This window comes from Corvus brachyrhynchos, unplaced genomic scaffold (assembly GCF_000691975.1).
Source record: "Corvus brachyrhynchos isolate BGI_N302 unplaced genomic scaffold, ASM69197v1 scaffold90, whole genome shotgun sequence".
Classification (NCBI taxonomy): Eukaryota; Metazoa; Chordata; class Aves; order Passeriformes; family Corvidae; genus Corvus; species Corvus brachyrhynchos.
The window spans coordinates 1,331,039-1,346,728 of NW_008236932.1; the positions used below are offsets into that span (position 1 = coordinate 1,331,039).

A 15,690-nucleotide genomic window follows, 5' to 3' on the forward strand; every position below is an offset into this window, starting at 1 on the left:
GAGAAACTGCTACACCTGAACCCTGACCTGTGCTGCATGTTGGCTTACTGAAAAACTGGGGGTAACCTGCGACAATGACAAGAGGGGAAGAGTGTCTGGAGTGAAGCCTGAGAATGGTGGAGAAGAAGAGCTAGGAGTGCAGATGAATCTGGGAGATAAGTTGAGCTTGGAAAAGGGGAGAATAGGTGTTTTAAATGTCTGTCCTTTTTTGTTTCCCAATACCTGAACCAATAATGAAATATTTATGCTAATTAACCATGAATTAAGTTAAATTCTCCACACTGAATCTCTTTTGCCCATGACAGTCACTGGGAAGCGATCTCCCTGTCTTTACCTTGACATTTTCTCTTTGCAATATCTTCATTCTTTTACATTTGTACTGTCAAAAATACAAACCCTGAACTGAGGATCATTATAACATTTACAGTTTTCATAATTTTACAGCCTGACAATGTTCCCTGGATATGTCAGTGTACCTGGTTGTACTTGGTCCATTTGCTGAGAAAACTGACATAAAGGAAAAAAAATAAACATCGGGCATTTCCCTAGAAGACAGCATTAGCATCTGATTAATATCAATATATCACAAAATATATTTTCCCCATAATTCAGAAAAAAAAAAAAAAAAAAAAAAATGGCAGCTAAAGAATACCCATGTTTCATTTCTTTTCTGTTCTCACCCAGTACTTGATAAAAGTTTTACCTCTCATATGGAAATAAAGGAGTTGTTATGTAAGTCAGCAGGCTGCTTACTCACACAGAAATAGTCTAGTTGTGACTTTCATGACAAAAGCATTAACACTTTTCCAAGTATCCCCACTGTTACTTTTCCAAGTAACCCACAGACTGCATCCTTAGGAAGTCATTTACATGATTCGTATCTGGCTCCTGATGAGTTTCTTTGCGTGTTTCAGCTGGAGTAAAATCTGCTTCCCTTCAGCAGTCTATTTTTCAGGCTTCAGATTAGTTTTAGTAAGCGCAGCAGCAGCCTGTTCTCCCTCTTCTACACAGAGATGTAAGTCTCTTGTGCAACCCTGTTGCAGCTTACTGAGGCAGTGAAAGAATCTATTTTCTGCTTGAGGGAGCAGCTTCTGCATGGCTATTTGGGCTGCAGGCCTCAGGCCACAAGTGGTTTTGATAGAAGCAATTGACCATGTTCAGAGGCTCATGCTCAAGAGCCAGAAAGGATGATGGAGGAAGATTCTTACCCTGTTTTTCAGTCCTCATCCTTCTTAAAAATCCAAGGGGGGTACAAAGTACATCCGTGGAGCATCTTGTCAAGGGGACCTTTATCACAGCAGGAGAATCCACTGGCTGCAACACCTCTGAAAATCCTGAAAGCAGTTCTGAAGATCCTGAAGACATCAGATGGCAACAGATGGAAGTCAAGTTTACTTTCTAACTCTTTCAAATGTACATAATGTAGCTGTTATATAGGAATAACTCCAACTTGGGCAGTTGAGCTGGCTTTCCTGGATTTTCACCACCTACTTCTCCCAGGGCTAATGAACAATGTTCTAGAGACAGAAGAGGAATAGTTTTATCATGATGGATTACCTGAACAGTCAATATCAACACTAAAATCCCTTATGTGCTTCCCAGCCTTCCCTCAGCTTCCAAAATATGAGCTGGTCATGCAATCTCTGTAGTGGTATGGCAAGGTGTGTGCAGGTTGATGGGGTTTTTGGTTAGCTGGAGTTTTTTGGGGTAGAACATGTTATATAGACATATAGTAAGAAACCCAATATAAACTTTATAATGTTAATCTCTTTTTTATTTAGTTAAGCCATTTTATATTCTGCTTTGTGGTGTAGTCATTCTTGTGTTATTTGAAAAAAAAAAGGAGAAATAAGAAAACATGCTGTGAGAGATACTCCAGTAGAGCCCAGTGCCTCAGCCTATTCCTTCTGCAGTTACTGAGCTCCCTGATTTCATAAGGAGGTGGTTCGGGTTCCCAGATGTCTAAGTAGACACAGAAGGGTTCTTACATATTACTCACTGGGAATGTTGTCTAAGGTAAGACCCCCAGAATTTCGCCATCAATTCTAATAAAACAACATTCACCCTCTTACCCATGAAGCTACAGTGATCTTGTCTCCTAAATCAGTCTGGCTTTAATACTTTGCAGTATTGCTGTTCCAAAAAGTTGTGATCCCTTGTTTCCAGTGTTATCTTGGAATATACATATGTATGTTATTTATCTTTAGGGATAGCACTGGCAAGATGTGTGGGTGTCTGTGACTTCTGTACTAACTAGTTAAACTATAAAAATGGAGTAAACTTCAACTCTTCTATCACAATAAATTGTTTAAGAGGAATGTGAACATTAACTCAAGAGGAAGACATCAGAGATTTCTGCTGGAGCTAAAAACATAAAAAACTGTTAGCTGCATTATTTAGATATTTAGAAATAGAAATTGAAGGAATGATAAAAGGAAAAAGATAACAGATAAATTGCATCACAACGTAATCTCAAATGAAAATTTCCCTGGCTCTTATAGGAGAGTATCTGGGGAGCTGCAATATAATCCAATGTTGACAGATGGTAGGAGTCATTTTAAAATAGTCTAAGGAAGTGCGTAGGCCAAAGGAAGGAAGATGGAAAGTTAAAGGAAGAAGGATCTACATAAAGCATAGCTGTATTGTAAAATGCAAGGCAGTATGTCAAGATCACACCTTTATTTCTGGAGCACTTTTCAAACTCACTTTGATATATTAAAAGTAAAGCATTTGTTTTCTGCCAGTCCTGCAAGTACAACCTCTAGTCTAAAAAGTGATCTGGATCCTTTCTGGCTTTGACATTGCCAGTATAAAGACTGCATTTGAAACTCAGCTAAATCGTCTGCTGATGGCATGTGAGCTAGGAAAGTGTCCAGCTCACTGGTAGAGAACTGCCTTAGTTCTGCAGATGCAACTGCATAACATATATTACATACAAAAACATATTACTTAGACAGCAACAGATGCACAGCCTGGGAGAAGCAGATAAAAAGTCATTTTCCCACGGTCATTTGGTCAGGACCAGGGAATAAAACACAATGTAACAGTTCTGTTTCAGGTGAAAGATAGCATAAGTACAGTGATAAAAATCTCTAAATCCCTAGTTTTCTAGAAGTTTTCCAATAATTCTGTCTGTGTAGTGTTTAGACGCACTGGAAATTACAGATCACTAAACAAGATTGAATGTTATCTGTGGTGGTCAACAAAAAGGGGTGTTTTGACATGAGAATAGAACGTCTGAATTGTATGGGACCAGGGAAAAGAAGACCTTTTTGTGGCAAATTGATCTGTCATTCTTGTAGAACTACTTGAGGATTTCAGGTTGTAATGCTCAACTGAGTCCTTCCTAGGGAAATAAGTATGTTACAGGACAACAGATGTGATTACACATGATAAATGGTAAATGGAGTTTCTACTATGGATATCACTCTCATATTACTAACAATTTTTAGGTACTATTGCAATTTTTTAAGTGTTGGTCTCTAAAGTTACTTGCAAAACAGCGTAGATCACAACACCACCCTGAAAGTGATAAACTGCGGTAGGTATAGCCCTGGGATAAGGTGGATGCAGAGCCCAGGTACAACCTTTGGTAAGGTTGGGCAACAAGCAGATGTGACACAGACATCATATACCTAACTCCATCCTGCAGCTGAAGTTTGGACCAGTCCTTTCCTGTGGGCAGAGACTTCTCTCTGAGTTCATTTGCAAATAGAAAGGGAGAGAGCCGTTGCCTGAGCTGTTGCTCAGCTGATAAAGGCCATCCACCGAATGTAGGAAGTGACTGCTTAATCTGTGCACTTTCTATTCTTTTCCACAAACAAGTAAAAACAAGTTTACCATACTTTTGTGTCTGTGAGTCACTCAGTTTCAATTCACTGCTGCTTATGATCACATACTTGTCCTTACATGAAGTTTTAGAAATAATCTGACAAGTGAGTTTCTCTCAGTTGTTCTTGTACAGTGATTACAAAATGTCAGCAGAGATTCAGACAAAAACACAAACTCTCTGTGTTCTTATTTATAAGTTCTCTATTCGCTACATAAAGTACAGGTGAAGAGGACTTCTTTCTTTAATACAAAATTGAAAGGGTAGTATCAGTTTTCCTGTAACTTACTTATGCAGTCAGTTTTACAGTTTGAGGTACACAGTCTTACATTTTCTTGCAGGCAGACTGTGGAACGTGTAACATTACAGAACCAACTCCAGCAGCTCTTAGAAGCCCAGCGGTCGGAGGGCAAGTCACTGCCCACGTCCCCAAGGTAAGGTGGCTGGAAATGTACTGCAGCGTGGATTTGCACACTTTCATAATATATTGGTTATCAGGAAAAGCTGTGATCTGGCTAAATAGCAGACGTGTTGTGTAAAGAAAATGTAAGGGTTTTACCTCATGGACTCAAAGCTGAGCTTCTAGAATTTGACAGTGAGTAATGATAAATGCTGGAAATTTCTGAGTACAAACCAAATAGTCCCAGCTTCCCAACAGGATGAAAGCAAATTTTGTAGTGGAATGTAGGATATTTTGCATTAAATAACAGGAGAAGATCCTAGAAACCCCTAGGAAAGCTGTAAAGTTTGATGTTTTGGTGGTCTCTCATACATTACTTTTAGCAGTAAGTTATAAAGCCAGTTATCAAAAACAACTACTTTCATATTAATGAGGCTCCTTGTACTCATTAAATCTTTTACCTGCTTTAGCTTGCGTAAGAAGTCAAAACTCTGGAAACTTCATGTGTTGTTTACATATCCTGTCAGAAGTCACAGAAAGAAACACAAGTTAAGTTTCAAACACTAAAGAGGAGGATGGTAAAGACAGAGGACTGGATCTCTCTGACAGGGTGATGCATGGAAGCAGATGAAGCAAGCATGACTTCACTCTCACAGAAATCTGAAGATGACTTGGAAAGAAATGAAGTAACTCACATACAAATAGAGATTTATCGGTTTATCCTTTTTTTAAATCCATTTTCCCCTCTGGAAGACATACACAATGCTGCTTCTTGTTTCAGAGTTGTTAGGGGGCTACATATATGTGAAACTATAAAGCCAGCATAAAAGCTTCTGCAGCCATTGATTATCACAGCTTTGGGTCATCAAGTATGAACTTGCAGGGTCAATGACTGCTTTTTTTCAATTCTCACAGAATCTCAAGCATTTTTCTGTGCAAGTGCTCCATGGCCCTGAATTTCATGTGTCACTGTTTCAGAGAAGTGCAAACAGTTACAGCTGTAGATAACAAAGATATTGGGATTGGAGATGCATTTGTGTAAAGGAACTTCAGCTAGAAAAAGGGCTGTAAACTCCAAACTCCTGCTGAAAAAAAAAAACACAACCACACTGGAAAGAGGGGGTTTTTGCCTTTTTTAAGGAATCTTTGTCTTCCCTGTCTGCCAGCTCAACAGCAGCAATGGGACCGAAGCTTTCCAGCTCATTTGTTTTCTGTGATTTTTGCTGACTGATCTTTCCAAGTGGTCTCTTATCTGAGTTCTGGGGAGCACCAGGACTGTTTTACTTTCAGTATCAGATAAGATCAGGTGAAAGCAGATCCCTCATCATTCATTATTCCTGTAAAAGGGCAGGCTTCAACATCAGTTTAGTTAAGTGAGCAAGTCTGAAAATTACACTCTGTTTATTTTATTTCATAGCTGGCTACTACTTTTCCATCTAGTTGGAACTCACTCATAGATATTTTCATCATCCAAGGAGGCAGTAGCAGATCTAAGAGAACTTATCCCTGTTACTAGGAATGTGTGCTACAGATAAATGCATGTTCTTCACTGTCTGTTTAGGTTTGCCACAGGAAAAAAAAACATAAAATTGATTGAAAATGAGGTGTTTAATATAGGGATGTGAATTTTGTACACTATGAGAACTATGGACTCAGGAGAGCAGAAGGTGCTTGCCTGCCTCACACGAACCTAAATTTTCTCACCTTGTCCTTGCTTAGAGGAAAAGTGGTCTAAAGTAAAAACGTGAAGTGTTACGAGCTCTAGCATATGTCGCAGGAAAAGAAAAGGTCTCTGCAATTTACATTCTTTGCAAATCAGTCATTGTTGAAATTGCTGTTTCCGTCTGTAAAACAGTTGGGGTTCTAAATTTACTTTATTCTATTAGTATTGAAATAAATTCATGTCACCTTTCTCTTGCTTTTCAGTATTTCATATCTGAAAAGGTTTTGAGTGCAAATTGCCCTGACTTTTTATGAGGTCTTATATGGTTGTTATTATTAATACCAGATGCAGTTTAGATTTATGAAATCATTGCTATGCAGAGAGGTGGTACTTTTACAGACTTAGAATAAGCTACTTTTGTATTATGACTCGACTTGGATAGTAGGCATTTAGCCTTTTGGTGCTTTTTAGCATGTCAACTCACACAAATAGGAGTAGTTTTTCTACAGTTCTCCTCATAAAGTCATATTTGGTGTTTGAATAACCATTCTAAGTTCTGATTTTAAGGAGGTATTTTTCATAAGAGGAAGCAAACATACTCAAATTCTAAATAGGAGTGGAAGCAGGGTTACATCCTTCTCTATGTAATCTTTGCTGTGGCATCACAGTAATGAATTCCATGTGAGTAGCGATGAAAAGGATAAGTAAAAATAAATTGAGACAGACGTATACACCAGAAATGGTAGTTTCACATTTTAGATGTGCCTTAATGTTGCTGTGATATTTCCTCTTTTTTTCTTTAAGCTTGCCGTCATCTCCTTCTTCTGGCAAACCCCAGTGGAAACCATCTGAAGCAGATGAATTGTCTCCACCAAAAAGTAAATTGAGCACCCAAGATAGTATTCAGATCCTTGGCAGCTTGGGAACATCTAGTCGTGCTCGATCTAAGATAAAAGATGAGGACTCAGATAAAATCTTGCGCCAGTTGTTGGGAAAAGAAATCTCTGAAAATGTCTGTATGCAGGAAAAGCTGACTTTGGAATTTCAGGATGCTCATGCATCCTCCAAGAACGTGAAGAAGATTTTGCCAGAGAAAAGGGAGTTGAAGTTAGCCCGACTGAGACAACTGATGCAGCGGTCTCTCAGTGAGTCTGATACAGATTCAGCTAATTCTGAGGAGCACAAGAACACCCCTGTGAAAAGAACTGACAAACCAAGACCTCAGCCTATAGTGGAGAGCGTTGAGAGCACAGAGAGTTTGAACATGATGCTTAAGAAACACACTTCCACAGCAGGACGGCGCTTTCCTTTTGGTATCAGGGTCTCTAAGTCTGTGGATGGCCACAGTCCTTCCCCTACTTCGGAGAGCAGCGATGCGGATAATGAAGCCCCATATCAGTCTGGTACAGTACCTCAGAACCAGTTTTGTGAGGACAACCCTCCGTCCAGCACAGACAGTGCCACTGCCCAGAAGGTTGCCACCAGCCCTAAGAGTGCTCTCAAGTCCCCATCTTCAAAGCGCAGAACCTCTCAAAATTTGAAACTTCGAGTAACTTTCGAGGAGCCTGTGGTGCAGGTGGAACTAGCAGAGTCAGAACTAAATGAGGAAAAGGATAAAGACCGGAGCAAAGGACTCACGCGGGCTCCAGCCAGCTCTGGGGAGTATGCAGGAGACCAGCTGAAAAGGCCTTTTGGAACCTTTCGGTCCATAATGGAGACACTGAGTGGCAACCAAAATAACAACAACAACTGTCAAACAGCAAACCTCATCAAAACCTCCTCAACACTGCCTTTTACCTCACTAGGAAGGAAGACAACAGAAAGCAAGGGAAATCCAGCAGTTGTCTCAAAAGGAAGAACCAAGACAGTGAGTGCACTGAAAGGAGGGGCCTTTTTTCCTTGTCTCATTAAGTAATGCATAAGTGTGACAGCTTCTTCCTTCTGCCTTTCTATAGCAAAAGGAGGCACACAAATACTTTATTGTATTTGACCTACAGAAAGTCCATCCACTTTTTAGATTTGGAAGAATTTTCCAAGGAGTGGCAGGAATTGCTTATGTACAGAGTCTGTATTCTTAGGGCACATGATCCACATACTCTGTGTTGAAAGCTTTCCACAGAGATGTGATTCACATGGAAATGATGTTTGGTGTTGCACTGAGTGACAAAACGTACAATGAGAATGTCAGTCTTGAACCCATGGGACTCCTGAGGTATAAATAACTGAAGAATTAGCCCTGTCCTGTCCTGTCCTATAAATACTGATGAGGCCAACAGAATAAGAAATATAACAAGGAAAAATTGCAGAAATGGTCCTTCCTGCTTCTCTGGGAGCCACAGCCAACCCTAGGTGTTGAAGCTGTCAGCAGCAAGTCCTCTGTGACCACCTTCTCCTCATAGCACAGAGTCTTCTTGTGTCAGAGCATATGGTTGGGCCTGTCACAAAATGTACTGGATCCAGATCTTCCCCTCTCTGCAGTGAACAGAGTCCCTTTTCTGGGATCCCAAGGGGAAGAGGGGTGTATCTTGTTTAAAAGAAAGGAGAAAATACTTTGAACAAATGCATCTTTCAAGGCTTTAGGTCATTGGTTGCACTTGAAGACCTCAAAGGTCTTTTCCAACCTAGTGATTCTATATTGAATAGAAAGAGTCAGATGTAGTGGGTTTTGTGTAGTGTAGTGTGGGTGCAGTATTTTTGTGGAATGGAGAGAAGTGTGAGCATCTGGAGATACAATAGAGATGAGTGAGAGGGAATGGTTGATGATTTAATCCTCTGTGGAAGACAGGGAGGGAAGACAGGTGGATAGAAAGACATGAGGGGAAAGAATAATTTCAACATAAAAAAAGCATAAAGCAGGCCAATAGGAGGAGGAGCAGCAGTAATGAATTATATACTGTAAAAAGTATGACAAGGTAATGGGAGAAAAACACAGGAAAATCTTAGGCAAGGAGGAGGCAAAAGAAACAGTGGAAAGAGACAACTGGGAAACAGTGAATAGCCCATATTAGTGGGTGCTGTTAGACCAGTAGTGCTATAGCAGACTTAAATGAAATTAAATGAAACTACATGAAAAATTCAAATGACATCTAAAGGGCTAAATTGAAGTGGGACTGCATTTCTTAAAGTTTACTCAGAATCACAATATGAACTACTATGATTTGAGTCTTTAAAGACATGCACCATCTAGTCAAACAGCCAATTTAACATAAAAGTATTTTTAAAACACAGTGGCTTTTCTTTTCGAATGAGTGATTCAGATTTCCTAGTGACAGGGGAAAAGACAGTCTGTCTTCAAAGATGTTCTGATAGGTTGCAAGGCCATGAGCAGATTTTGTAGTTCCCTAAGAAATTTGAAGGATTGTATGAGGTAATTCTAACAGTATTGATGCTTGCACTGTAAAATGCTTGTTCTGTGAAAAGGCCATGTTTGCATGTCACTGCTGCCAGCATCAGAACTGTGGAAACAATAACGTTTCATACCAACCCAAAGGACCACAGCACATATCTCAAAGAGGTAACAGATTCAGGTGCAAAAAGATATCATCTAAAATGTTCCTGTGGCTGTCTGACTGCATGTTTTAGTGGCTCTTCATGTTATGCATGTGGGAAACCTTGTGCATGCTCTTAACTGGTATGATGTTGTACTTCCTTAGGATCCTTACTTCAGCTACACCAGTCTTTCTTCTTGCACGCTGAATGAAGAACTTCTGTGTAACTATGCTTGGTATGTGCTTATGCATGGTAATGTTTAGCATCTCTGTTGCCTTCTTTTCTCAAATTGTATGTTTGTTAACACTGTTTGTAACTGAAACACTGGAATCAATTGATTCACAAGAAGGGAAGTAGATGAATATCTGAATTCCTAGAAAAGCAGAAATTTATGATGGATTTCTGCTGATGTCACTATTGAACTGGCTACGGGATTTCAGTTCCAAGCAAGTACAAAAAGTATTCATGCTCATAAATCGACCAGAGTGTATAGCAGACTTTGGCTGAGTATTCTGCCTCTATTGAATAAAACTCAAGTACCAGATGAGAATGGAAATTAAATTTCCTCTCATGAGAAGAGCAAAAAGATCACAGTTCATCTTGAAATAGAGAATACAGGGAACATGAAGCAGAATGCTGTACTTTAAGTCTAAGTGGTCTTCTATTTTCACACATTTTTCTTACTCTCCCTTAGACTTTGAAGTTAAATCTGTTTTTTAAAAGTCTGATTAACTCTGACTATATTTAAATTTCTTAAGTTAGTCCTGTTCCATCAGGGCTATTCAGGCAGGTAGAGACCAGTCCCTCAATTCCATAAAGATATGTTGGAAATAAACAACACTTGACAAAATGTTTGTTTATTTAATAAGCAAATGCTTTCTTAAAAATGACCTGTCATTTTCTCTTAACACTCACAAATTCCTAGCTTCTTTTTCTGTTAAACTGACTTGTAAAGTTACTTTGACGTTAGTTGTTCTGCAGTTCAAGAGCCTAAGTTACTTTCAAGTTAGTGTTTTCTAAATATCTGATACATGGAGGAAGAGGGGTCCGTTCACTAGTTTTCTATTGCCAGGACCTTCCCATACTTAAAAACTCAATTTCTGTAATGGAAATATGAGTCTTGTTCAGAAGCTATTGGCACAGTGTATGTGAAACCAGAAACAGTAGAGATTTCCAAGAGGTTTCATTCTCTTCTGAAAACAAAGAGGGAAACTCCTGTGCAGAAAACTGGATAGCAGCAGTTTGAGGGAGCATCAGCAGGCAGCTTTCAGTCAAAACATCCAGCTGCCTGTCCAGATCGTAGAGTAATGCAAAATAATTAATCTCATCCTTATGTTGGAGCCATGTCCCAGATGTAGGCAGTTGTTGTAATTTGGCACTTGCTCTGTGTGACTGCTCTTGTGTGAGGAATGTGGCAATGTGGCATTTCCCCAGAAGCGAGAGACAGGGAAAGTCTGGCTGCCACTGCAGGGCTGAGGCATCACCTGCTGGGAGGGTGATGGTTGGGCATGAACTCCTGGCTGTCCCTCCAGGCACTGCTGGTCCAGGCACCATGTCCTAAAGCTGCCCCCATGACCATGGACACATGGAGAACCAGAGAGTCGGAAACAAGGAGCAGAGTGCACTGAGGCCGCAGCTTGAGGAGGCTGTTACAATACCCATAAATTTGGAAGTCAAAGTTTGTGGCATGAGATTTCCAAATATCACATAAGAACGGAAGTTGTATTGTGCTTTTCAGAAATCGGGACACAGACCTGAAGGTTCTCAGAGCTTCTAAGACAGCCTTTGTAATGACCTTTAGCATCTGTTGTGATTTTTGAACAGCAGAATGGGTACCAGTCGTTAGTCAACTGCATGATGTCCAGTAGGTGTGACATTTAAGTCTTAAAAGAACGTCACCGTTGTGTGCACTACAGGCTCCTGGACACTGTTTGAATTTTCCCTGGATAGTCTAGGGACTCTGTAATTACCATTTCAGAACTATTTTGAAAAAAAAACTTCTTTGGAAAACAGTACAGTCTTTGGTGGTTTAAACCTTTATAGATTGTTATATTGGGCAATTATGTTTCTGAACACAGTCCCCAAGCCCATTTTGACACTACACCCTTATAATAGGGGATTTTATTAGCAGTTTCTGAAGTCTGAAGTCATTATACAAAATCTACCTTCAGTGAGATGACTTTCCTGTCAACTAGTTTCCAGCATCTTTTTCTTCAGCTTCTATTCTTTTCATTTATTTTTTTTTTCTTTTCATTCAAAACACCCAAGTACATTAAGGCTTTGTAGTTTACTTTTTCAAGTTGGTCACAGCTTAATAGTAGAGGACTGCAGTAAATTTTTAGTGGCCTTTTGAAATTTGATTCACCCTATTTTTCTTAAAGTCTTGGAGGAAATTTTAGATGTGCAAGATGGTTTGGGGTATTTTTTCCTCTTTTGGAAGGATTAGCTGGTTTTTGCATATTGCGACTCCAAGCAAATACTTGTAGGTTTTTTTCCATCTTACATATATGCCAATGAACAGTTCTTTCCCACACTTTAAATCATCTGAGATCTGCATTACATTAAAATAAGCAGTAAAACCCTGTATTAGGTACAGCTATCAACAGCAAAAATTGCTTCCTACATGGTGGCACTCAACAGAATCCACCATCAAATATCTGTCAGGTAGTAAACTGGGCATGCTTCTAAACCAGCGAGTGACTCTAACCTAATCCATATCCCACTGCCAGGCCTAATGCTGGATAAATTACAACTTCAAATGTATCCTCCAGAAAAAGAATGCTTATATGTCTAACAAAATAGTAACAATTCATACTAGTAGAGTATAACATGAACACAAAAGTAACTGTCTCAGAAAATTTACATTTGTTCCCTTGTGTGCTATTACGATCATGCACCACTGCTTGTTGCATGAGAGGATGTAGTAGTGGTGATACAGGCACTAGAAGATGTTAAAAATTTAATTAGGAATGTGGTTGCTAGTTAGCAATAATAGTACATTTGGTATTTGGTATTGGTAATACATTTTTTCCAGGTCAGGAGACACAGTTGTAAAAGGCTTTGTTACCTAGAGACATCTGCATTAGCTAAAAATGTTCCTCTTTGAGGTCTCATTGCAACTGTAGAGCTGCCAAAGGGGGTCTTTGGTATGCCTACTGAGCCTCTAGATGGGGGACTCACCCACAGGATCTTTCAGCACTGCAAGCCTAAGCTGGTGCAGCAGGTAAATCTTAGCCTTAGAAAGCATCCTTTAGAAAAGCGACATGGTTAATGCTATGATAACAGCAATCCATGTTAAGTGCCAAAATGTAGGTGTAGCAAAGAGTTAAGTGCTCCTCTTTTTCCTCCTCAGACCCATTCCTGCAAAATCTGTTTCGCCTGGCTCAATTCTGTGTGTTTTGCTCTTGCATTGGATATGTGACAACTGTGATTTAGATGAATGAAGGGGATTTTAAAATGAAATGATCACTAATGCCCTTCTTACTAGGACCCAAAACTATGGTCCATGAGGTCAGCTTCTGTTAAACCCTGAAGTAACCATCAGCTTATCTAACCATCCTAAGTATAAGTTTCTTGGGAATATTTGGTTCTTTGTGATGGTTGTAGATTGAAATAAAGCTATTCTGGCTTACAAGAATCAAGCTCACCAATATGGGAATTAAAGGCAAACTTCTTCATAAACATACTCTTGCTCTCACTCTAGCATCTGTCCTTTGCAGCAGCAAACCATCTAGTCTTGATTGGATTGTAGGAGTTTTGCTCTTCAGTAGTAATAAGTAAAAGTGAGGCTCTTAACTGGTTTGAAAACTGCTGTGGACTGGATGCTTAGTCGACAATCAGTTGGAAGGTTAATTGAAGAGAAGGGGAACATACTGGCAACTCAGAACAAGAACATATGAAAGAAAGTGAAGAAAATGAGAGCTACAAATATGTTGTGCATAATTTTTCTACTCTAACTGGCAAGCTGTCATTCAAATCTCCTACACAAATAGATAGATAGATTTATTTCTTTCTGATGATTATTTATGAGGACAAGATAATTCTATTACAGGCAGAGTCAGAAACCAATAGGATATGTCTAATGTTTGTTGTAGTGAATCTTTTTGTCACTGTGATATTTTCTCTAAGGTGCAAGGAATTCTTTGATGTTCTGTGCATTATTACCAGAACATTACAACAGCACTCTATTTAGTGCTGGGACTTAAAAAGCTCCTCATCATCCCATTGGTTTCCAGGTTTGATTTCAAAATGGAAGTTACAACTCAGAAAAAATCCACAATATTAAAAAGTATTTTGTGTAGTACGTCTGGAAAAATAAGCCCAGAGAAAGATGAATTCAGATTTCAATACATGCAAATGGAACAAAACAGGGTAAAAAAACACAGTGCCAACCCCTCTATATTTTCAGTGTTACCGCTGAGTAATTTTCTTCTTTTTTTTCTCCAGGCATGATGACATCAACTGGAAAATCCAGAAATCTGAGAGTCAAAACAGTGCTGAAGAGCCAGAGCTGCAGGAATTCTTCCTCTAAACCACATCATGATGTCTCAGTTTGAAATACCTGAAGTATAGCCTTTTGAAACACTAATAGGAGACATACCACTCACCAGCAAAACAACAGCTGTTAGGATGCCTTAATTTTTATCAGTTAGACCATATACAAATCTTTTTTATGATATGTGTGTATATGTAACTTGTTTGTAAGCGATGCTGTGTAAAGGCATGGGTGAGCAGAAGTAACAATTTGGAAATTGTTATGACACTTGCAATTGCCAAAATGTTTGTTAGGCCACAGAACACATTTTGTACTTTGTGTCTTGCATGGATATATTGTCATATATCTTTATTTCCCTTTGTCAACAGCATATACTGTCAAAATTCCAGCCAGGACCCTGCCTGAGCAGCTCCTCAGTGAGACCAAGGCAAAAGCATTGACTTTTTTTTGAGTATGTTTTGTCTGTTGTTATTTCTATTTTTTGTAAAAAGGAAATAAAGAAGGTGTTAAGAGGACACACTGAGTGCAGATACTTCCTATACTTCATTTCCTCTTTTGAGCTCTAAGTTTTTTATTGTTCTTTCTGGTGTTCATTTGATAATTAGACGACATCCAGTTTCCGGATTTCAGTTCAGTCAATTAGTTGTGTCAAGAGCCACTTTAATGTATAGTGGTCCTTCATCAGCTTTAAAACATTTAGAAATAAAAAGTATAAATGCAATTTTAAGTTACCAATTACTGCTACTTGCCAAACACTGGCAGTGTGCTCAGCTTTGTTGAAATTACTGCATAAGCTGCTGAAACTCTAGTCCACATTCTCTTAAAGGTGCCATGATCCCTTTATTGAATGTTCTTTTAACTTTTCAGAGAAAATGAATTAATTCACTTTGTTTCTGATAAACTATGAGCACATTCTTTAAATGTGTCCTACAGCACAACATCCAAAGGCACACTACTAGGCAATCTTGTCACATTTATTTATAGCAAATATGTGTGTATATATTTGCTTTATTTTGATTATATTGATTTATTTCCATTTGAAGGCTGCTACAGTTTGCTGAGAAAGATCCAAATTAATGAGGATTTATTTTGCTGACTGTTCTAATAGAACATAGGGAAGTCAAAGGAAGTTTGCCAAGGAAATTTTTTATTTGTCACAAAGACAGTCATAGAATCATGAAGTGGTTAGGGCTGGACAGGACCTTTGAGTTCCAGCCTCCCTGTAGTGGGCAGAGACATAAAAATTATGATATTGTGATGATTAAATTCCTGCAAATGCAGAACTACTAACTAAAAAAATGAGGATTTTGATTAACTACAATGGAGTTGCTTTCTGTGCAGTTTCTCTTGCCTTTTTTTTTTTTTTTTTTTCTTTTGTTTTTTTTTTGACTGTTGAGCTTCATTTATGGTCAGTGAGGAGAGAGAAACTTCCTGAATATCATTCCTTCTACCTATTAGATACATCTTTTTTGCCAGGAGAACCAGCTCATCCCTTCCTATCTACTACAAGGGAGCTAAGATAGTAAAGCTATTGGAATAGTTACTTAGTATTTGGATATCTTTAATTAGGTGAGATAAATGTCTTTCTTTATGTTAGTCTTCAGAGCGATGTCACATTTGGCCACACAGCTTGCATGGACCAAGATGTCTGAATGCCCCAGACCTACCCTGTTTGTAGGCTTTGGGTACGCACAGAGTACTACTGGATAATACAGGGCCAACTGAGACATCAGAAAAACAAACAACAAAAAAAACCCAAAACCAAACAAAAACCAAAAACTAACCAAACAAAAAAAAAAAAAAAAAAAAAAAAA

The 15,690-nt window shown here is 38.8% G+C and overlaps 1 protein-coding gene across 2 annotated transcripts in view; it reads left to right on the forward strand.

Annotated features, from left to right (window-relative positions):
- Positions 1-14,391, forward strand: part of SNCAIP (synuclein alpha interacting protein) — a 50,029-nt gene extending 35,638 nt beyond the window's left edge. The window contains exons 8-11 of one of the 2 annotated variants that reach the window (XM_008629144.2): positions 4,171-4,263; positions 6,697-7,759; positions 9,546-9,616; positions 13,828-14,391. In XM_008629144.2, the coding sequence (XP_008627366.1) occupies positions 4,171-4,263; positions 6,697-7,759; positions 9,546-9,616; positions 13,828-13,912 (1,312 nt within the window). In that variant the 3' untranslated portion in view covers positions 13,913-14,391. The remainder of the gene's footprint in view (positions 1-4,170; positions 4,264-6,696; positions 7,760-9,545; positions 9,617-13,827) is intronic. The other variant, XM_017728296.1, reaches the window with a different exon arrangement.
- The last annotated feature ends 1,299 nt before the right edge of the window (positions 14,392-15,690 follow it).